Consider the following 23,946-nt stretch of genomic DNA (forward strand, 5'->3'; position numbering starts at 1 on the left):
TGGTCTTTAACAGAATATCACGTATTCACTTTTTGCAGGTTATTTTCCGAGCCACGGCCGTTATCCGTTCATGGTCGCTACTCACTCCAATGGAGGCCAGGGAGCATTTGGTTACTGGATATATCCGCTGGGAGATGGTAGCTCGGGATATCTTCAACCGGTTTGGATGGCGGTCATTTAATAGGATAGGCAATTAGTTTACCTATCTATCTTTAGCCAGCCGGTTGTGGCGTCTTATCTTGGCTAGTCGGTGTGCTCAGCCTCTTTAGCTCTGTGTGAGCTGTCTTTTTATTTCTTTTCAGTCGGAGACTTTGGAACCTTTTATTTCGTTAATAAGATGGCCGTATGCATCATTCTGATGCAGAGGCCGGGGAGATCCCTTTTCGGAAAAAACTAATACTACTAGAAATAATCAGTAGTATATTTTGTTCAAGGGTAAAATTGGAAGACTTATACAGAATAAATACCAAAACTCTACATGCATCGAGAAATCTGTGTGTTTTCTTCTCGGGTTTTCCTGCTCTGACGGGACTGCCAGGACCAGCCCGGCCGAATACTTTCCGACGGACATGAGACGCAATCGGAGACGATTGTAATAATCGATGGATTCTTGTCGGACGGTATTTTTTAAGATTTTTTACGGTACATCATACTCCTTGTGAAACCGAGTAGTATTGAATCATCTCAGCCGTTAATTAGTGGGGCAGTTTTGTCATTTCTTTTGTTTCCAAATTCGTAAAATCCTTCACGATGACAATCCTCCTGAGGCCTGGTCGTTGCCATCGCCCGTCATCAACGCGCATGTCCAACAACAGAGCTGGCCTCCGTGCCATTAAGTGGGAGCTCCAAGTACCAGCAGGCCGCGGAGCCGCCGCTGCAGCGTCCTGATCAGCGGCGCCGTCTTCGCTGCAGCTCTCTCCGAGGTGCCCCGCTGCTTGTGCCCGCTTCGGTTGTGTGCAGCGGCCGCAGCCGCCCACTTGATCGCCGGAAAACAATCAGCTAACCATCATACGTACTGGTGCATCATGAAACTGATCAATCAGTCTATCGTACATGGCGATTTCCTCGGCAAAAAATAAAGACCTTTTACGGTGCATCAAATATATTTGGACCGTTCATTTTATGTGATTGGAGGGTCCAGATGAGGCAATACTACGGTAGATTTCTGGTAGTATATTGAGTAGTTAAGGGCATTTTAGGTAGTTAATTTTTTATCAATCAATCAGGCAGGTTCACACACGCAGGTCTCCTAGTGGTACGAACTGAACGTCGGCGCTGGCACCGCTGCTTCCCGCGTTCTCGTCCGTTGTCATCTAAGGTGAGCCGCAGTCGAAGTCAATGTCAATCATATCGCCGGACACCTCGGGCACCGGCTGGAGGCCGCACGCTTGCCCGCCTTCTACGTCCATCCTCTCGATAAGGCACAATGCTTCCATGCAAAACTGTTCCTGCTCGTTGCCGTTGCCAATGTCTAGCCGGCCAAGAAGGGCCTCCATCTTGCCGGCAAACTCCATGAGCTCGGTCGTCAGGCAGAAGCCGACGAGGCTGAACCGCTGAACGGGTGCCTGGAGACGCCGTCGTAGCAGGTTTCATCGGATTCATCATGGCACGACGCGACGGCCTTCGTCAGTTCCTCGAGAGGCGGTGACGGGCAGAGCTCCGCACGGGTGGGATCGAAGATGGGAACGCGGGTACAGCAGGTTCTCCTCCAACGGCGATCTTCTCGTCTCACTTCTGCTCCTCCGACGAGTTCCTGCCGGACGGCTCGGGACAACGAGCCACCTTGACGGGAGCTGACCTATGCCCCTTGCCTGCGAGCGCCTCCGGGACGACCAGCCGCCTCGACGGGAGGTGCCCGATGCTCCTGACCTACGAGCGCGCGGGGGGGGGGGGGGGGGGGGGGCAGCGTGTTGTGTTTCAACCACGCCGGCAAGACCTCGTCGCCGCGGTGGCTCTCCCGTAGAGCCACTTCGGTAGCCCAAGGGAGCAGCGACGACGTGGGCGGCAAACTCACCCGCTAATGGCTCCACCCAAGGGGGTTCACGGAGTGCACCGAGGCGTCGCTCCCCTGGCACACGAACACGTAGTCCGCCTGGCACGCACGCGCCACCTTGCTCGCCATCATACTGTCCGCCGCCTTCCCAAAGCTACTAATCAACTGAAAATCAAAGTGGCAAGCCGCACCATGCATCATAGGAAACTAGATTCTATTTCGTGTCGCTTTATTATGCAAGCACTTGGCTGCAGTGGCTCCGGTCGGAGGTCCGCCGCCGGCATGGAGACTTTGCGGCGGCATGGTGTCGGGAATAGCGGAAGAATGGGTCGGCGTGGATGGGATGAGAATAACTAATTAGTTAGATCAATTAGGATTTATTAAATAGAAAAAGACAAATCTATCTTTATGTAGAATTATCAATATATCCTAGAGTTTAAATTTTACCCATCCATATTAACCGTTAGATCAATTAAATACTACAAATCTATCTTTATTATTTGAAGGCATCCCCACGTCACTCCACTCCGAGCAACACGGGTGGAGATGAAACTCTAGCCGCCGGCCATCCGTCCCCTTCCCTTCCTTCATCATTGCCGCCGCCTGAGGAGGCCTCCGGCGAAGTCCACATGGTCGCCGAGGATAGCGGCGGGAAGGATCTGGCTGCTCCACCTCCACGCGGAGGGCAGTGGACGCCGAGCCGGCGGCCTCGGGTGGGGCGGCAGCGCCGTATGTGCGGCGGGTCGTGGCACGGGTGTTTCTCTGTCTCCTCAATAGTATAGGTGGTGAGTGACGGGGGGCTCGGCATCCCGGATTGTGGGGGATCTGAAGGTTGCATCCCTCCTCCTTGTTTCTTGCTCTTTCTCGCTAGATCTAGCTTCCGACACCTGCAGGTTGCCGGATCAGTTAATGGCGTGGCTGCCTGGAGCCACGGACTCGGACCGGGAGAATTCCTTGCCTAGTTCTCCGGCCAGACAACACCGACATCACCTGGTGTTGTTCCCCTTCTCGGAATCCTCATCTTGGTATGATCTCATTCCCTCCAACCCATATGTTGGGTGAAAATGTTTGTCTATCCAAGACCGGGTGGCAGCGGCGCGACACGCGTTGTCACCTTCTTGTAGGTGCCACTTTTGTCTGTCCAAGACCGGGCGACAGCGGAAGCTGCACGTCATGCTAGTTGGCGTTGTGCATGTGCTTTGCGAGTTGGTTTGGGTGTGTAGAATCTTCGAGGAAGGAGGTGATGTTTCATGTTTCATCTCGCAAGATCAATGCTTTTCTGATTTCCTTAGGTGTTCGAATCATGGCATGTGTGTGCTTGCTCGTGGGTTGGTCAATGCCAACTTCTTGGGGGACGAGGCAATAGGCTTCCTTCCCCTTTATCGCTAGCAGCATAACGTTGCGGTAGCATGGTCCTGATGTAGGCGGGCCTGGTCTGGTCCTTGTTATGATTTACTCAGCTCCTGCCTAGAATGTTTGTTCAGGGACCTCAACCTTCAGCAACCTTTTTCTTCGTGATTGGATCTATGAGCATCGTTGTGGCTCTTTTTATGGTGTTCTTAGCATAGTGGTAAGTTTAATTTGAGAATCTAATGGCGGTCCGGCGCCTTTGTCCAGGGCGAGGGGCGGGATTGGTGAGGACTGGCACGATTTGGTTTTCACTTCTCGAAGTGGATGAGGTTGTGTTGCTCCGCCGTTGGGTTATGTCTCCAATTGAAGTTTCACTCGGTTTGCTCTACTCCCCTTGCGTTTTGAGGACTCCATGGACATCAAGCTAGTGCTTAGTTTTCTTATCTCTAGAGTACTTGCTGCCTTTGGTGCTTGTAAGCTGCTTGGGCAACACTAGGTATGCGTCATTTCTTTTGAGAGAATTTATTATTTAACACTGTCTTAAAGTTTCTTTCCCTATTTGATACTCCCTCCATTCCAAAATATAGTGCGCCCGCGCTTCCCGAGGTCGAACTTTGACCATAAATTTAACGAACGTGACCGACTGCGGCGGGTGAAAAAATTACATAATTAAAAACTTCTTTCGAATACGAATTCACTGATATAATTTTTGCTCCCGCCGCAATCGGTCTTGGTAGTTAAATTTACGGTCAAAGTTGAAGCACGGAGATAGAGGAAGCACTACATTGTGGAATGGAGGGAGTACTGAGAAAATATTTCTTTCTTATATAACACAAACTTTAAAAAAAAATCCCAATATAACACTTTCATCCATTTTTTTGGCACTGTGTTAAATGGCATGTGAAATGACAATTATGCCCTCAAACATATATTCACTCTTTTTCTTTATTTCCGGTGTCTTGTTTAAGAGTGGGGTTCATGGTTAGTGTAACAAAATAAGTCAAATTAAGGTACTACAAACAATTGCCGCAAGCAAGGCTCAAGTACGTACGTACATGCATGGCTAGAGACGAGCACATGCTCGCTCTGCTTCTAGAGGAAAATCAATCGAGCTGTTTGTGTGTTAAGTGTTTGTGAGCTAGCTTGTTTCTAGGGGAAAATCAATCGAGCTTTGCAGTACGTACGCTGATTTAAGGGAATCGATCTAGCATTCTAAACAACACTCCACCACACGGGCTCGCCCAACGCCCGGACGCTCCCGTCCGGCTGCGCCTTGGCTGCTCCCATGATCCCATCGCCCCCGCCTTGACGAGTTTCTCAAGCCGGAACCATTGATTAGTATGCGGACGACCCTACACAACGCAGTCCACCGAAGCATATGCTCGTGCGGCGTGCCGGCAAGGAAGGCCTACATTTGTTGGTATTCCGGAGCGACGCGACTACCCGCCTCCTGTGCCGCTCGGTGTTCCCGAGTACGAGGGATTGTGGGCCGGGTGAAGCCAATGACAGTGAACTTGATCTGACTTAGGTGCTTCTAGTGCCAGGAGTAAACTTGTCATTTCATGTGTCATTTAACACCATTAGGTCAAAAAATAGACGGAAGTGTTACATTGGGAACAAAATTTAAATTTGGTATTAGATAGGGAAAAAATATTTTTCCAGTGTCAAATAGGAAAACCATATTTAAAACAGTGTTAAATAAGGAATTCTTTCATTTCTTTTTGTTTTTTCTTGTTGGATGATGGTCGTTGTAATCTCAGACCAGTTGATGACTTTGTTAATTCAAAGTCAGGCCCTTCTTGAGCCTTCGTTCTAAAACAAGGTGTATTATATATCTTTTTCTTCTTGCTATGAACTATTGGTTTAATGGGAGATATACAGAGTATGGTGATGGTTAAGTTCAGTCAGAAAAATCATAGACTTAATATATCATGCAAACATGTAGCTTTATTTAGACAAGTGCCTCATTCAGGAACATCTGTTCATTATTTCCATGTTGCAATTAGTACTAGGCACACATGATGATGCATGACATTTTATTTTGCCACTGCTATATTGATCAACTAGCAGGTACCATCGGTATAGCTAGCTGTCATGGTAATGCTATAGGGGGTGGTGGTGGTGGCTGGGCATTGTACAGGGATGTAGATTTTGCACATCGACGGTAGGGTGTGAAGTGACATCCTCAGGCCCTCAAGTTGTACTTCCTGTTGTGGTTGGTGATGTTGTTGTTGCCTGATAGACTCTACCACATTATGAATGGCTTGGCAGCGGAATTGCTCTGGGATCTGTGCTAGCTGCCGGCAGCATTGGGACTGCACGTTCTGGCAGCTGGTGGGCTTCTGCACTGGTGTATGCGGGAATGGCACTGTCATTGGCCTACATTGATGTTGTAGGAATGTCGCACACGGTTTTAACTGCTCCTGCAACTGTTGTTGTTGTTGTCGCCCCAGTTGTTGCTGTTGCTGGCATTGTACCGGGACGTAGATGTTGCACATAGACGGCAGGGTCTGAAGCGACATCCTCATGCTCTTAAGGTGTGCTTCCTGTTGGGGCTCATTCCATTGTTGTTGGGGCTGTTGTTGAATGATAGCCTCTTCCACGCTCTGGATGGCCTTGCACCGGGCTTGTTCTGGGATCTGCACTAGCTGCCGACAGCATTGGTGTTGCACGGTTTGGCAACTGCTATGCTGCTCTCCCCGTGTTTGGGGGAATGGTGTTCTCACTGGGCTACACTGATGTTGTACGAAAGCCACACATGGCTTCATCTGATCCAGCAACTGTTGTTGCCCCAGTTGTTGGTGGTGTTGGCATTGTCCGAAGCCCTGGCTACATATGGTTTCCAATTGGGCAATGGCGGTGGATGCTGCAAGGGCGAGGAGAGCGAGGATGAACATTGTCTTCATGGTGGCTAGCCTCAAGTTGGTTTGCTGATTGTGGTTGTCTAAAGGTTGATGTAGGGGGATCTTCATGGTACATGCATATTTTTAGTTGTCATGGTCTAGTTTGCTGCTTTCCATTCCTATATTACTTTACAAAAGCAAATGGGTGCTTTTTAAACTGATCATCTCGTATTGTTGTGTTAGGTGGCACTACAAGTCTAATCTTGGATGATCATCAAATGTACTTTTCAGCACATATCACCTGCATATGACTCATCAATCATCACTTTACATGTCAAGCATAGTTTGGGTCTCATATCTTTTTGCAAAACCCATTCTGTACTCTTGTACATGAGTTAGGTATAAATTATCTTTTCCATTCACACACTCCATGCTTTTTAAACTGATCATCTCGTATTATTGTGCTGGTGGCACTACAAGTCTAATCTTGGATGATCATCAAATGTACTTTTCGGCACATATCACCTGCATATGACTCATCAATCATCACTTTACATGTCAAGCATAGTTTGGGTCGCATATCTTTTTGCAAATCCCATTCTGTAATCTTGTATATGATTAGGTATAAATTAGCTTTTCCATTCACACACTCCGTGCTTTACTCGATTAATTGTTCCCTGGAATTGATTTTGTCATGTTATATGGGTTGGTAAGATAAACATGCATTACTAGAGCACGGCATGACTCATAGGATGCTCTTTACATGTCAAGGATTGCCATGGAGTTATGCTCCAATGTTGTGAAACTGATCTTGTACAGGATGAGCTATGAGTTTGTAATCCTCCAAGGTTGATATCTACTGCTAAGCCCAACCATACTCAAGCCGCCAAGCCCTTCTTTTAGTCAAAAGCAAATTGTGTTGTTCACTGGGTTGGGTGGGCCTAGTATCAAGATCTTAACGTTGAAATGGTCACAATTTATACATGGGTATATATAAGATCATTTTTTAGATGCATTCAGTCATTTTGATGCTCAAGAAGAGATACCCGATGTAGTGAAACGTGAAACCTTCATGTTGGGGTAAAAGAAAAAACGCCGTGTTGAGACGAGGTCCTAACTTGCTTTGTTGAATTCGCCAAGGACCGTTCACATAAAATTCGATGAACACATGCGCACAAAAACTTTTAGTCAAGGGCATGTCTCGTAGTATGTGGTTTCTCTTGTTACAATACTCATGCATGGGTGTGACGAACACATGCTTTTTAAACATGCATAATTCCTCGATTCACCCATGCAGAAGCAATTAAAGATACTCAGGCTTATCTTGATAGATTTTAAGGTAACCATTAATGATGTATATGATCAAGCATAGATCAGCAAGTAGTCACATGACTGCGGGCATGGCTATTGGAAAAGTTTTAACCATGTAGGGGTTGATACATCTCAAGCGTATCTATAATTGATTTCTTATGCTGTTTTTGTACCATTGTTCCATAACTTTGGCATCATTTTTTATTATTTTATTCGACTAACCTATTAAGTGCCCAATGTCAGTACTGCATGTTTTTGGAATTTGCATAAGTAATATTTTTTAGGACAAAAAAATTGAAATAAAAATCATTTGTGAACTTTCAAGCCAAAAGAGACCATGGGCTAGAAGCTCACTTGGAGGGGGCACCAGGCCATCGCATTCACCCACGACGCAACCTAGGGCTGGGGCGCGCAGAGCCCCTTGACCTCCTCCCTGCTGCCTCTCGCCCCCTCGCTCTACATATACTAAAAAATGCTTGAAAGATTTTTCTCTCGTTGACACTTCTCGATCCGAAGCGATCTTCGTCAACCCTTGTCTAGCACCCTGTCGGAGGGTCGAATTGGTCCTCTTCAACCTCTCCATCATCCTGCTACTCCTATGGTGATGCAATTTTAGCCCACTCTTGTGGTTGAGCGTTTGTACCAAAAGCAATATGTTTTATCTCTCTCTTGTGATCATTTTTCAATCTTGATTATTATCATGGGCTTGTTAATGGAGTCGAACTATGTGATGTATCCCTTCTATCATGGGCTTGTTAATGGAGTCGAACTATGTGATGTATCCCTTCTATTATGGTTGTAATGAATTGGATTTTGCTCCTGCTATGAGTTTCTTTAAGTAGGATTGAATCTTTTGGGAATCAATGAGATTATGTGATGCATATCTAGTATAATTTTAGAAGATGTCGGTACTCACATTGGGGCGACTCTACGAATTATGATTGAAAAGATAAAGATTGTAAGGTGATTGTTTAGAATAATTCTCGGGGTTGCCTGAGGTGACAATTGGGCGTGCCCTATGGATTAAGATTAGAAATACAAACTTAGAGGTGTGCTTAGCCATACCTATGCGTCTACGCTATCTCATCTCACTTTGATCTAATAAAAAGAGGAATAGTGTTACGAACATTTTCTAAAATGCGAGGATTTTTTTTCAATGGTACTACAAAATATTTTTCCAAAACTAAGTGGATACTTTTACATTATATTTTTTTTTCTAAAAAGTCATGAACATATTTTTGAAACACGTGAACATTTTTTATGTCATGAGCAATTTTATGAATGATATGAATATTTAAAAAAACACAAAAACATTTTTTTACATTACATATATAATTTTATTGGGACTTAATGTTTTTATAAAAATATTTAGATTAATTTGAAGATGTTTATATTGGTACTTATTTGAAATATAAACAAAATTTGGAAAGAAAAAATCAACGAAAACCAAGGAACGAACCAAGCCAACCGCTTCCGTTTTGGGCGACCCATTTGGTTGGACGCTCCGTGCTCGCTGTGCGCTGAACAAGGCCCTCCTATCTCAGCCTAGTACCGTGCTTGGGCTGGCCCATGCTAGCATTAAAGGCCGAGACGCGGCCCCGAACTGAAGAAAGATGACCTCCGCTACTCTCGGATGTCGCTCCACCCCCAAAAAAAGTGAGAGACGACCACCGCCGCTCGCCGACGACCAGTAGGCGGCGCCGATCCGGAGCCGCCGTTGAGGGGACGCCACCGTACGTGCGCGCATGGCCGGGAGCCGGCGCCGCCGCCGCCGCCGGAGAGCGCGGCCGCAGCAGGCCGACGAACCCTCGCCGCCGCCGGCACCAGCCAGCCTCAGCTCCAGGTGAGCACGCTCGCCTCGCCCTTGCCCTAGCCTTTCTTGTATCTTAGGTTTCTCAATCCGAAGCTTGTTGAACAGATCTAGCCTAGTCTTCCCCGTTGCTGCCTGTCCTGAGTCCTGAGATCCTGCGTGCAATTGTTATTGGACACTATCTGTGCTGTACATAGGGGAACTGGGAACTCTGAACAATAAAATTGTTTGCAACTCGTCCAAGAAATTATACCGTAGAGTGGTTGAACACAACAATTATATACCATAGGGTGATTGCATACTAAAGACAATATGCTGTTGTACAGAGTTGTTACAATCCAAGGAGAAACGAAATTACTCGTTTGTTCCTTGGCGATAATTTGTTCTACTCCTACAATCATTTGCGGGTGGATGGGCAGCTCCATTGCTCTCTCTTGTAATCCTATATATGCATCTCACAATGGGGATAATTCCTGTTCACAAACGGCCACGCTTATTTGCCTTAGTGTGTAGCATATATACCACAATTTGTAATAAATCACTAGTTATGTCTCTGTTGTATTTGGGTTCTTTCTCCTGACCCTTGAATTTTCTCCATGGCAGGGAAGTTGCTGTTGCAGCAAGGCCCTCTAAGAAAATCTGTGATGCCTCTGGATCTGTTTCCTCACCCTCATCGGGATCTCATGCCTGGGAAAACCTTCTAGACAGCCTGCTCCACCAAATCATTTCTCTCATTAGCTCATTCCATGACTTGCTTGCTTTCCGTGGCACCTGTCACTCATGGCACCACGCTGCAGCCTCTTCCTTCCCATCTGTATATACCTTCAGCTTCCCACCTCTCCACCTCAAACCAGATGTAAGCCAAGAGAGTTACAACTCAGATCGGAAATCACAGCTTGTCGATCCTGCTAAGAAAAGTCTATCCCATCGTTGTTCAGCGCCTGGAATTACTCCGCATCCCATGCGCTATCTGGGCTGCTCATATGGTTATCTTATCTTCTCTGATAGGAGACACTGCCATCTCGTCGATGTGTACACTGGCACTAAGGTGAAGCCGCCAAAATTCCAATCTGAGTGTAACACTTTGATCTACCTTGGCATCCTTACGGCTCCACTAAATTCGACCAATTCACGTCTCATCCTTTTCTCGAGAATCTCCATGCTCCAGTGGCAGGTTGGAACAAATTCTTGGACAGAGCACCCTCATGTTGGTGAACTCATCCATCAGATTGTGCTCTTCAAAGGCCAGATGTTTGCCATGGACTTTGTTCAAAGGCTACATACCATACACATAGCACCTGAGCTCAGCATGCAGGAAGTAGCAGTTATGTGGGAACAGAGCATGCTCGTAGGCCTGCATTCTAAGCCATGGTTGGTGGTCTGTGGTGACATGCTTCTCTTGGTTGATCTCTCGGTAAGCATGGACCAACTGTTTGGCTTCCCTGGCACCTTTCAAGTCTTCCGCCTCGACTTCTCGGTCGAACCAGCTAAGTGGGTGAAGATGGATAAGTTGGACAATTGGGCTCTCTTCCTTACCAATGATAGGAGAAACCCTACATTTTCTTGCATGAACCCCGAAAGATGGGGAGGAAAGAGTAACTATATTTATGTTCCAACAAAATCAGAAGATTTTGATGAGCCATGGACTGCAATAGAGGTTGGACAGCCGGTGCCCAGCTCGACTCACCGTATGTCATTCAGCTCCGCAGCCACTGCCCATTGCAGTCCACTAAATAGCCTCTGGGTGCTTCCCAGTTTGGTTTACGGGGTTGACCAGTGATTGGTCATCGTTGCTTGTTGCAGTTGCAAGGCTTTTCTTAGTCTTTCACAATGCCAGTCCTGTCGATTCCTGCTTTTATATTATTCAGTTAGCCACTAGGTTCTGTAACTCCCATGGTTTCTTGACTTGTCAAATGTATTGTGTACAAGAATGTTTATCTATATTGTCTCCAGGAAGTGATCGTCCTGCACTGGATCTATGGGGATTAATTGAATTCTTATGTAGCAGCTTGGTTGACATTAATTCTGTGACTGGACAAGAAAGCACATTATGAATATGTCAACGCTGTTTCGAATCCGGTAACTCTTTATGTTGCTCATACATATTTGTGGCTGTGTGCTCTTTGATCTGGTCTCTTTCCATATGTTCCTTGTGCCTCTATTATTTCTCCTTTCATGTTTTGAATTTCTTTTGACATAATGGGAGGCATACAATATAGAGTGATGGTTCATTCCAGTAAGATTCTGCTAAGATTTCTTCTACCGTACAGAACATGCAAATTCGGCCAACAGCTTTATTCAGGAGCAGATGTTTGTTATTTCCAAGTTGCAATAGTACTGGCCACACAGGATGATGTATGGCACTTTTATTTTGTCACCGCTTCATCGATCAACTGAACACTGATTGATCCAGCTAGCACAGCACATATCTTAGCAGCCACCACCAGCACAGGTAATGGCCACCGGCATGCTGTAGGGGGGTGGTGGTGCAATAATCCGAGATGTATGAGCTGCGCATCTATGGGAGGGTGTGAAGCACCATGCTCATTATCTCAAACTGAACCTGCTGCAGAGGCTGACCGTAACTCCGCCACGTAAGAAGGTTCAGTAAGGTGAAAGGCTTCTGACATTTCATTTATCATGTAAAACATGCAATTTTATTCGGACAAAAGCTTTATTCAGAAACAGAGGTCTGTTATTTCCAAGTTGCAATAGTACTGGCCACACATGATGATGTATGGCACTTTTATTTTGTAGCTCTTCATCGATCAACTAAACGGTGATCGATCTAGCTAGCACATCACAGATCTTAGCAGGCACCGCCAGCACAGGTAGCTGTCATGGGGATGCTGTAGATGGCGGGGGTGATGGTGCTGCACGGGGTGGTGGTGCAATATTGTGGGATGTTCACTCTGCACATCGACGGAAGGGTCTGAAGCACCATCCTCATTATCTCGACCGGAACCTGCTGCTGAGGCTGCCCGAAACTTTGCCCTTGCTGCTGCCGCATGATGATCTGTGCCACGCTACAGACGGCCTGGCACCGAGCCTGCTCCGAGATCTGGGCCAGCGGCTGGCAGCACTGTTGCCGCACCAACTGGCAACCGCTTGCCTGCCACATCTGTGTCTGGACATGTGGTGTCTGGCTGCACTGCTGCAGGAAAGCAGCGCATGTGTTCATCTGCGGCTGTGGCTGCGGCTGCGGCTGCGGCTGCTGCTGGCATTGCCCGTAGCCCTGGCTACAGGTAGTGTACAGCTGCGCAACAGCGCTTGTCGCCGTGAAGGCGAGGAGAGCGAGGATGAACATGGTCTTCATGGTGGCTGGCTATAAGCTTGCTTTGGTGTTTATGTTTGTGTGAAGGGTGATGAGGGAGGGTCTTCATGGTGCAGGCCTATTTATAGCTGCCATGGCATCATGTTGTGCATTGCATTCCTAGGTTCCTATGCTAAAGCTTTTGCGTGCTTTTCCAACTGATCATCTGACACTCTTGTGTTAGGTGGCGCTACAAGTCCAATCTTGGATGGTCGTCAAATATACTTTTCAACACATATCGTGTAGATATCAGTCAGCTTGCGCCTGACCCCGATAATCCATATGACTCATCACTGATCACTTTACATGTCAAGCGTATATCTCGATTGTGTCTTTTTGCGAAACCTGTTTTGTTGTCTTGTATGAGTTGATAGATATAAATCAGATTGGCATGTCCCGTGCTCCATCTTACTGTTTTCTGAAAACTGGTTTTGTATCGTTCTACTAATTGGTAATTGGTAATACAAACGGCATCAGCATAGCAGTGATGACTCATAAATTTCCCTTTACATGTCAAGGATTGTCATGGAGCTATGCTTCGGCGTGTGAAACTGATTTGTTGTTTATAGTACAACGAGTTTAATTGCTTCCTGGAACTGGTTTTGTAGTCTTGTATAAGCTGGTAGGAGATAAAATGCCATGAGTCATCAAATGAGTTTTACATGTGGGAAGTCTGATGTAGCATTTTTGTAGCTTTGGCGAGTGAACCTAAACTTGTTTTTTTTTCTTTGTAAAAGGTATGTGTTTTATGCATGTATCATGAGGAGTGGATTTTTTTAGCTCGAGCTCCATGGAGCTCTTTTTTCAAAATTCGTAAAGTCATATTTTGAAGTTCCAAAAAATCTGAAAAAAATACACATGGACCTATAGATGTATACTGCATCTTTTCAACAACAACAACAACAACAGCAACAAATAAGTTGGGGTAGCTTGAGCTGAAGATCTCGCAACCAACTCATGGTTCTAGCACATGGATAGCTAACTTTCATGCACCCCTTTCCATGGCTAGTTCTTTGTTGATATTTCAGTCCTTCGGACTTCTCTCATGTCAAGTTTGGTCTATCCCGACCTCTCTTACATTATCAACACGTTTTAGCCGTCCTTCTGGAGGCCTGCGCTGAATATGCCCGAACCATCTAAGACGATTTTGGACAAGCTTCTCTTCAGTCAGTGTTAATTACCCCAACTTCTTTAATGAATACTACACATGTGTTGGAAATACAAGATTTTTTTTCTACTGCTCACACTAAAATGTATTTTGTCAGAAATTTTACAGAGATGTATACCAGTGTTCCAATGTGTCTATTCTCTGTTCGGCCCATCAATCCCTAATTCCCAAATTAAGATGTTCACTAGGATAAACTAGACCGAGATTAATGATTTTTGTGCAGACCTAGTGTTGTGTTTTTTGTGGTTATTTCTGACATGTTATGGACTTAAATAGATGGACGTGTTGAAACTTGGGGCTGTGACAGGTTTTAGTGATACCTAGATAGATACTTCATCCGTTCGGAATTAGTTGCGCTTAAACGGATGTATCTTGACGTATTTTAGTGCTAGATACATTCGCTTGAGCATCAACTAATTCCTGATGGAGGGAGCAATATTATAGAATTCGCAACACAACTAAGCTAAACCAGAATGGAACCCTTTGACTCTGCCCTGATAATAATCTTGCGAACAAGGTGCTTAACCCTTTGCTATAGAATTATATCATGATATAGGTGAGCATGTACTCCCTCCATTCCTAAATACTCCCTCCGTTCCTAAATATAAGTCGTTGGGGGAGTGTAAACTGTACTCCCCCAGCGACTTATATTTCGGGATAGAGGTAATATAATTAAGTGTATTTTAGAGATATCAATAAGAACTACATAAGGATATATATAGACATACTTTAGAGTATAGATTCACTCATTTTGTTTTGTATGTAGTCCATATTGAAATCTGTAAAAAGACTTATATTTAGATACAGAGGGAGTAGTTCGCTAGAAAAATCATTCCTATGAAGTTTCGGTTGGACTTGTATCAAGTGTTGCTTCTCAATAGAGTTATATTCCAGTATACATATCCTTCATTCTTCTATCTTGTATCCAACCTTCCAACCAACGATGACAAAATGTGGCTAGTATGCTTGTTCAGTTTTTGGTACCTCCACGGTTTCTTGACTTGGCACCAATGTATAGAGCACAAGAATATTAATATATGTTGCCTCCCGCCCGTGATTGTGCTGCGCAATGCTCAATGGCTATGGCATGTCGGCAATTAATCAGCTTCTGACGTAGCATTGAGTTTTATCGTGTGTGTTGGATAATAACTTTACGTGTGTCAACAATGTTATCAAATCCATTAATATTTTTATGAAGCTTGTTCATGTGTGAATGTTCCTTGATCCAGTCTCTCTTCTTCCGTATATACCGTCCCTCTCTTCATGTTGTGAACTTTTGGTTTAATTGGGGGCCATGTAGAGTATGATGATTGTTCAATTTGTTTCACGGAAAATAAACCACTCCTGCAGTAGAAGGTTTTCCTAATGGTGTAACACAGTAAAATAAAATATGCGAGTGTGCCAATACGAAATAAAAAGACAATCATGTGGCATACAGAAAAAAGTATAATTAGGAGTGAAATTATGAAAATATATCTTATGCATTTAGATATTATTCAGTTATATGTACTAGGTTTTGTAACTTCCATGGTTTCTTGACTTTGCAAATGTATTATGCACAATAATATTTATCTATATTGTCTCCAGGAAGTGATCATCATGCACTGGCTCTACGGGGATTAATCGACTTCTTATGTAGCAGCTTCGTTGTCATCAATTCTGTGATTGAACAAGAAAGCACATACTGAATATGTCAACATCGTTCCGAATCCGGCAACTCTTTATATTGCTCATACATATTTGTGGTCATGTGCTGTTTGATTTGGTCTCTCTCCATATGTGCCTTGTGCTGCTCTTTTATTTCTCCTTTCGTGTTCTAAATGTATTTTGATTTAGTGGGAGGCATACAATAGGTTGATGGTCTATTTCGGTCAGATGCTTCTGAGATTTCACCTATCACGCAAAACATGCAATTTTATTTGGACAACAGATTTATTCAGTAGCAGATGTTTGTTATTTCGAAATTGCAATAGTACTGGCCACACGCGATGATGCGTGAAACTTGTATTTTGTCATCGCTTCATCTATCAACTGAACACTGATCGACCTTGCTAGCACAACACAGATTTTAGCAGCCACCACCAGCATAGGTAGGTGCCACAGTCAGGCTGCAGGGGGGGAGGGGGGGGGGGGGGGGTGGAGTGATGCAGTAATCCGGGATGTACACATTGCACATCGGCAGAAGGGTGTGAAGTACCATCCTTCATATCTCAAACTGAACGTGTTGCGGAGGTTGGTCGTAACTTTGACATGCAAGAAGGTCAATAATGTGAGATACTTGTGTGATCTCATTTATCATGCAAACATGCACTTTTATTCAGACAAAAGCTTTATTGAGAAACAAAGGTTTCTTATTTCTATGTTGCAACGGTACTGGCCACACATGATGATGTATGGCACTTTTATTTTATTTTTCACCCTTCATCCATCATCTAAACTAAATGGTGATCGGTCTAGTTAGCGCATCACAGATCTTAGCAGGTACCACCAACACAGGTAGTGGCCATAGGGACGTTGTAGGGGGTCTGAGTGATGGTGCTGCATGGGGTGGTGGTGCAATATTGCGGGATGTTCACGTTGCACATCGATGGAAGGGTCTGAAGCACCATCCTTCTTATCTCAATGGGAACCTGCTGTTGAGGCTGGCCAAAACTTTGCCCTTGCTGCTGCTGAGGCTGACCGAAACTTTGCCCTTGCTGCTGCCGCATGATGACCTGGGCCACACCGCAGACGGCATGGCACCGAGCCTGCTCCGAGATCTGGGCCAGCGGTTGGCAGCACTGTTGCCGCATCAACTGGCAACCGCTTGCCTGCCACATTTGTGACTGGACATATGGTGTCGGGCTACACTGCTGCAGGAGAGCAGCGCATGTGTTCACCTGTTGTTGTGGCTGCTGTTGGCATTGCCCATAGCCCTGGCTGCATGTAGTGTCCAGCTGCGCAACGACGCTAGTCGCCGCGAGGGCAATGAGAGCGAGGATCAACATGGTCTTCATGGTGGTTGGCTACAAGCTTGCTTCGATGTTTATGTTTGTGTGGAGGGTGATGAAGGATGGTTTTCATGGTGCAGCCCTTTTATAGCTACCATGGCATCATTTTTTGCATTGCATCCCTAGGTTGCTTTGCTAAAGCTGTTGCTTTTCAAACTGATCATCCTAGACTCTTGTGTTAGGTGGCGCTACAAGTCCAATCTTGGATAATAATCAAAAGTACTTTTCAACAGATATCGTCTAGATGTTGGATGAAGCCTGACCTGGATAATCGATATGACTCATCACTGATCACTTTACATGTCATGTGTATATTTGGATTGCGTCTTTTTGTGAAATCGATTTTGTTATCTTGTACGGGTTGTTAGGTATAAATCAGATTGAGCATGTCCCGTACTCCATTTTATTGCTTCGTAAACATGTTTTGTATCGTTGTGTTAATTGGTAATGCAAGTGGCATCGGCAGAGCATTGAATGACTCATGAATTTCGCTTTACATGTCAAGGATTGCCATGGGAGCTATGCTTTGGCTTGTGAAACTGAATTTGTTGTCTTTTGTATGCCAGGTTTGATTGTTTTCCATAACTGACTTTGTAGGGTTGTATAAGTTGGTAAGATAAAATTTTGATGAGTCATCAAAATCACTTCACATGTGGAAAACTTCTATTTTTAAGAGGAGGAGACATAATCATGTTTGAAGCTAGTATTACTTTTTTTAAGAGAGAGAGAGAGAGAGAGAGAGAGAGAGAGAGAAGTCTGAAAGCTCTTGATTCTTCCAAGGTTTTTTTTTGGCATGATTCTTCCAAGGTTGGTATAATGGCATTTTCTGATGTTTCTTTAGAAAAATGAATTTTTTTTTAGTGAATGGTATTTGCCTTTTAGAAGACAGTGAAGGGTTTTTTTTAAGTACATTTTTCTAGAGAATTTTGAGACTACATAGTGAAGGGGTATTTGCTGCTAAGTCCATCGCCCCAAACCCGGCCCATGAGTCCTGGCCTGGGCCGGGCCGGCGTTAAAACCGAAGGAGATATCGATCTGGAAAAGAAAAGAAAAACTGACCTGGACCGTACTGCTTCGCTACCCATCGCAGAGCTGGAAGAAACGGCGGCGCGCATGGAGGCGCCGCCGCGGGAGATCGACGCGCATCCTCCTTCCTCGGCGCCGGCGACCGCTTCTTCGTCCTCGTCGCCGACGTAATACTCCTAAGCCCTACCTCGTCCTGTGCTCTCCTCCTCCATCTCTCTCTCCCTTCCCTCCGTCTCTTTTCTTCCTTTTTGCATCCCATCTTGTTGCGTTCGCCTGCGGATATTATTATACCTCCATATGGAACTAAATTAGGTGGATATTAGACAAAGATTGATTTTGCCATGCTTGAAGAAAAACAATCCCTGCCCTAGATCTCCAACATTGCAGGCAAGAATAGAGGGTGTCAGTCGCCTGATTTGCCATGCCTGTATCAATATGCTAGGGGAATCATATTCGCCTTGCCTGTCATTCTTTTTTTTCGGCCTGATTCAGTTTGACACTAGGTGTTGTCAGTCAGCATCAAGCACTCGGCACCTGACATTTATTCAGTTTGAGAAACAGGCGATTGTGGTGTACTAAAATAATTCAGTGTACACAAAAATTTCTATGAAACTTAAGCAATCATTCTATCTTCTCAACAGAACTCAAATCCTCTGCCTGCATCGCTGTTGATTTTATTCTAAGCTTCCCGGGAGTGACAACTCAAAGTGATCAGTACCTTTGTTCAGTTCAGTTTGTGATGGGAAGCGTAGTGTGGCGTTGACACCCTAACGACACGCACCAGTCATGTTTTTTCTAGAATCTTGGTAGCTCATGTTCCTTTTTTTCCTGAAACTTTGGCAGGAGAGCTGCCGAATCTATTAGAGGAGAAAGAGACCCAAAGTATTGGTAGCTCATGTTCTTTTTCATACAATTATGACTCGCTTCACATGCCTAACCTTTTGTCCTGGATTTGCTGCGTTGAACAGGGAGCACGCCGCCATGCGAATCTGGGCTAAGAGAACCCGCTATGCATCTGCCTCCTCCGTCTTTGCCGCATCCAGGCCACGTGGATGGGCAGAGCTCCCGGAAGATTTTCTCCAATCATTAGTCACTCGCCTGGGCTCCTTCCGCGACCTCCTTGCCTTCGGTGCCACCTGTCGTCCTTGGCGTGATCTATTGTCAGCGCGCACACCCTCTTTGCATCCTCTCCTCCTACACCCGAGTACCGACAGCCAACGATCTCCCTGGTTTCACCAATGGATCGTTTTCCAGGAATGCACGTGGAGATTGTCTGATCCGTGGAGATTGGCTGATTCCTCTGCCGCCTCATCCTGGCACAGTTTGCTTTCCTTGAGTGACCTCAGAAGAATGTTCTTTCTGCGCTGCTCCTACGGTCACCTCATCTTCTGCGACGAAGATGGGTTCTACATTGTTAATGCGTTCAGTGGCGCTAAGGTTGTGCCTCCTCGCCTCAAGTCAGGTAACTTCACTCGCGTTAGCTATGTCACCTTGACCGCCCCTGTTGCATCTGCGGACTCGCATCTCCTTGTCGGCAGTGGAATCTATCTGTTCCAGTGGTGCATCGGGAGCGACTCTTGGTCAGAACACTGTCCTAAAGTTCTTCTTCTTAAGATTGAACAAATCTTTGCCTTCAAGGGTAAAACATACGCCCTAGGGTCTTTTGGATCCTTCTGCATCGTACACTTGTCACCTAGTCTCATAATTCAGAAGTTTAAACTTGTGTTTGAGGAAGATAGAACCGAAGATCTCTATTGGACAAATCAAAAAACATGGCTTGTGGCGTGCGGCGATGCACTTCTTTTGATCAAACTTGAGGCAGGAAGGAAGATATGCTCGGAGGTTGAGCCCAGTTCAAGGCCTTCAAACTCGAGTCACTTGATGCCGTGAACAAGAAGGCAAGGTGGGTGAAGTTGGACAGGTTGGATAACTGGGCCATCTTTGTCAGTGCCGACATGCGATGCGAGGCGTTGCCATGCATGAAGCCGGAGAGATGGGGAGGGAAAAGCAACCACATATACTTCCCATGTTATCAGTCTGAACAACCATGGGCTGCAGTCAAACTATGGAAAAAATATAACGACCTTGCGAGATGTTTGCAGCTCGTGAATACTGGAATCCAGTTTCATAGATTAGAGTCAACCTGGATCCTTCCCGGCACATTTCCTCGCTCTGGTCAGCGATGATCTTAGGGCAATTGAGGATGCAACCGTTGATTAGCTTCTGATACAGCTTTCATGTTAGGATTCTACCATGTTGCAGTTGCAGGATGAGCAGTTGAGTGAATGTTCTTGGCTTGTCTCAGAACTTGAAAATTTCACTGTAAAGATTGCTGATTCCGCACTCTCCTTTTCTTTTTTGGCGGCGATTACAAGGGACTCTTATGTTTTATTTCTCATCTACTACATATTGTTGAGTTTTCGTGTATACATGAGCAACTTGAGAACATAGTCTTGGACTGCAACCTCCTCTCATACGTACTAGATACCTAAGGTTTTTGTGGCGGAGTTTTTGTGCTTTGGTTGTTTATTGTTCAAGTGATTTGCTTGAGCATATAACAGTCTCACTGGGTGGAAATGTGAATATTTAGAACATAGCTTAAGGAGGGTTCCAAAAAAATTAACTGAACATTGCACACCATTTTGGGGTTGAGAGTTGCAAGAATCGGAGTGGGGATGCAAGTCCATAGCAAATTACCTATAAGTAGGTATGCATTCAGGTTAGTCTATAGCGCACAATGTTGTGCATTCGCACACCAAGTTCAGCCAACAAACATATAAGCAGCATACATGCATTCAGCACAAAGTTCAGAATATGCACCAAGAAAAACCAGGCAGACAGATTGTTCAACAACGAAATAGCTCTGCATCTGTACCTAGCTTCAGCAAGCAATTCTGATTGCATTTTATTACCTCTGTTTTTAAAAGGAGATCAAGCTACATAGTTAAATAAAAGCCCACACACAATGCCGAAGAGTGGTACGAAGAACCAACGAAGGCATTGTTTCAGGATGCTAAACCCCGTCTCTTTTATGCAAAATGGAAGCAATTAACAAGGTTTAGCAAAAACAACAACACGTCAAACATGTAGCACAAGTTTTTGCCTCCGGAAATGTACACTGTATAGCAAACAGATTATTACGAATCTTGATGTAACTACTCTTGGCTTTTGATATCTTTGAGCAGTATATTCAGGTGGAAGAACTCTTCCCCCGATGATTCCTCAAAAAAAAAAATCTTGATGTACTCCGTCAGAGGAAGGGAAACTAGAATGAACATCAAGCAGTCCCCAAGTGCATCCAGCGACAACGAGACAACTGTTACATAGCCGCCCTTTAACTCCATCCTCTCTCGGTTCACCAAGTGTCGTGGCTGGTCATTATCTTTCTCGGCGAAGAAGAATGCCCACTTCTTTAGGCCTCCTTCTACCAGCTTCACATACTTTGCAGATTCAAACGATGAAGAAGGCTTCCTCATTGCCACCAAGTAGGACAAGCATGTCATCACACGCCACTAACTCGCGGGAAAGCTTGGATGGGTCCATATTATCACAGCAAACAACTCTTAGTGCCTCAAAGCAAAATTGGGGTGCCAAATGCATGGTGTAAAGCTGTCTAGATATCTTTGCAATGAGTCGGCCTTTCATTACCACCATATGCATGATCATACGCAGGACGTAGCCAGGCCCCAAGCAAAAGGGGCCATGTCCTGGGGCATGGCGGTGAAACACTTCCTTAAGGGTTGCTACTGTAGCATAATGTAATTACTTTAATTACTGTAGCTCTATGGCTTGCCTGGGGCGTGAGCTAAGGCTGGTTACGCTACTGATGATATGTGCATTTAGAAAAATCGCGAAGCAACCTAGCACTCCCAACACGCCAAGCCCACAGGCTGTGCAAGCTGGTGATAAATACTTATGATCAGATATATGAAGACTTATAGCAGAGAGCTGAATCATTGGGCAAGGTGAAGCTGAAACCCTAGCACTAATGATCACGTCCATAATGATAAGTGATCTGTGGGATGGGAAGATAGCATGACCATAAGAGCAACTCTAGCAGATTCATCATATCTGCGATCGCCATATGCCATATGGAGCGCGCTACATATGGATATGAAGAGTGGGCACGCGACGCGCAAATTTAGAATCGCCATATCTCAGCCTTCATAATTCTCTTGGTTTCCACATTTAAACGCTTCGATTACCTTCTAATTTAAACGTTTAGCACATCAAGCAAAAATGCTCATAGTTTTTTACAAGTCGCATGAACAAAAGCATTTCGCCGATAACATGTACAAATCACGTGTTCCCGCCCTACGCTCTTTCGAGCTTCCTGATTCGTCGCGCCACTGGATCCATTAGGTTAGGATACAACATGATTAACTGATTCTGGGGGAGACAGCCGCCTACATGTGGTGTCATAGGCCTTGCCTCCTCTGTGCTGGGCTCTTTGGAGGCAATTTAGACGAGGTGTTGGCCTAGGCGGCAGCGGTCGATCGTCGGAGCCGCAGTAGGCACGCTACCCACCGGAGCCGCGGGAGGCGTGGGAGCCTTCGAAGCGCGAGATTTGGTTCCAAAACGATGGAATCAGACATGACGGTAGAGGCACCGTAAATGTTGTCGTACGCAGGTGACTGGGACGGACGAAAGAGGTGAAAGACTGATAACCCACAAGTATAGGAGATCGCAACAGTTTTCGAGGGTAGAGTATTCAACCCAAATTTAATTATTCGACACAAGGGGAGCCAAAGAATATTCTCAAGTATTAGCAGTTGAGTTGTCAATGCAACCACACCTGGATAACTTAGTATCTGCAGCAAAGTATTTAGTAGCAAAGTAGTATGGAAATAACGATAACAGTAGCCAAAGTAACAGTAGCAGTTTTGTAGCAATTGTAACAGCAGCAACGACAAAGTAACTAAGCAAAGAGCAATATGTTAAAAGCTCGTAGGCATTGGATCAGTGATGGATAATTATGTCGGATGCGATTCCTCATGTAATGGTTATAACATAGGGTGACACAGAACTAGCTCCAGTTCATCAATGTAATGTAGGCATGTATTCCGAATATAGTCATACGTGCTTATGGAAAAGAACTTGCATGACATCTTTTGTCCTACCCTCCCGTGGCAGCGGGGTCCTACTGGAAACTAAGAGCCTCTTTGATTCGCAGGATTGTCAAAATGAAGGAATAGGAAAAATGCAGGAATAGGATGCCATGTCTTATAGTATCCTACAGGATTTGAAAGAATGTTTGATAGCGCAGAAAAAACAAAGGAATTTTACAAAGAGGTTTGAGTGGATGGAAATTTTCCTCCAAAATGTAGTACAAATGGATCCTATGGAAAAATTCCTAAGGATGTCAATCCTACGAATCAAACGAGCATCACAGGAAAAATTCCTAAGGGTTCAAATCCTCCAAAAATCCTATGCAATTCCTTTGAATCAAAGGAGCCCTAAGGGATATTAAGGCCTCCTTTTAATAGAGTACCGGACCAAAGCATTAACACTTAGTGAATACATGAACTCCTCAAACTATGGTCATCACCGGTAAGTATCCCGATTATTGTCACTTCGGGGTTAATGGATCATAACACATAATAGGTGACTATAGACTTGCAAGATAGGATCAAGAACTCACATATATTCATGAAAACATAATAGGTTCAGATTTAAAATCATGGCACTCGGGCCCTAGTGACAAGCATTAAGCATAGCAAAGTCATAGCAACATCAATCTCAGAACATAGTGGATACTAGGGATCAAACCCTAACAAAACTAACTCGATTACATGGTAAATCTCATCCAACCCATCACCGTCCAGCAAGCCTACGATGGAATTACTCACGCACGGCAGTGAGCATCATGAAATTGGTGATGGAGGATGGTTGATGATGACGACGGCGACGAATCCCCCTCTCGGGAGCCCCGAACGGACTCCAGATCAGCCCTCCCGAGAGAGTTTAGGGCTTGGCGGCGGCTCCGTATCATAAAATGCGATGAATCTTTCTCTCTGATTTTTTTCTCCGCGAACGTGAATATATGGAGTTGGAGTTGAGGTCGGTGGAGGTCCAGGGGGCCCACAAGGCAGGGGGCGCGCCCTAGGGGGGGCGCCCCCACCCTCGTGGACAGGGTGTGGGC

General features: G+C 45.2%; 4 protein-coding genes and 1 pseudogene across 4 annotated transcripts; 2 read left to right on the top strand and 3 right to left on the bottom strand.

The window, feature by feature from the left end:
- Positions 1 to 5,270: 5,270 nt before the first annotated feature.
- LOC109732495 (avenin-like b6) lies at positions 5,271 to 6,305 on the bottom strand. The gene has a single exon (XM_020291662.4). The coding sequence runs from the start codon at positions 6,247 to 6,249 to the stop codon at positions 5,407 to 5,409; it is 843 nt and encodes a 280-aa protein (XP_020147251.3). The 5' UTR covers positions 6,250 to 6,305; the 3' UTR covers positions 5,271 to 5,406.
- A 2,802-nt stretch (positions 6,306 to 9,107) lies between these two features.
- On the top strand, positions 9,108 to 11,263 carry LOC109732492 (uncharacterized). The gene is made up of 2 exons (XM_020291658.4): positions 9,108 to 9,340; positions 9,911 to 11,263. The coding sequence occupies exons 1-2, from the start codon at positions 9,243 to 9,245 to the stop codon at positions 11,085 to 11,087; spliced, it is 1,275 nt and encodes a 424-aa protein (XP_020147247.1). The 5' UTR covers positions 9,108 to 9,242; the 3' UTR covers positions 11,088 to 11,263.
- A 699-nt stretch (positions 11,264 to 11,962) lies between these two features.
- Positions 11,963 to 13,802, bottom strand: LOC109732493 (avenin-like a1). Its single transcript, XM_020291659.4, has one exon. The coding sequence runs from the start codon at positions 12,621 to 12,623 to the stop codon at positions 12,117 to 12,119; it is 507 nt and encodes a 168-aa protein (XP_020147248.1). The 5' UTR covers positions 12,624 to 13,802; the 3' UTR covers positions 11,963 to 12,116.
- Positions 13,803 to 16,079: 2,277 nt separating this feature from the next.
- Positions 16,080 to 16,846, bottom strand: LOC109732484 (avenin-like a5). The gene has a single exon (XM_020291653.4). The coding sequence runs from the start codon at positions 16,782 to 16,784 to the stop codon at positions 16,263 to 16,265; it is 522 nt and encodes a 173-aa protein (XP_020147242.1). The 5' UTR covers positions 16,785 to 16,846; the 3' UTR covers positions 16,080 to 16,262.
- A 269-nt stretch (positions 16,847 to 17,115) lies between these two features.
- On the top strand, positions 17,116 to 20,206 carry LOC109732509 (putative F-box protein At3g25750; annotated as a pseudogene).
- Positions 20,207 to 23,946: the final 3,740 nt, after the last annotated feature.

This window comes from Aegilops tauschii, chromosome 7, assembly GCF_002575655.3.
Source record: "Aegilops tauschii subsp. strangulata cultivar AL8/78 chromosome 7, Aet v6.0, whole genome shotgun sequence".
Lineage (NCBI taxonomy): Eukaryota > Viridiplantae > Streptophyta > Magnoliopsida > Poales > Poaceae > Aegilops > Aegilops tauschii.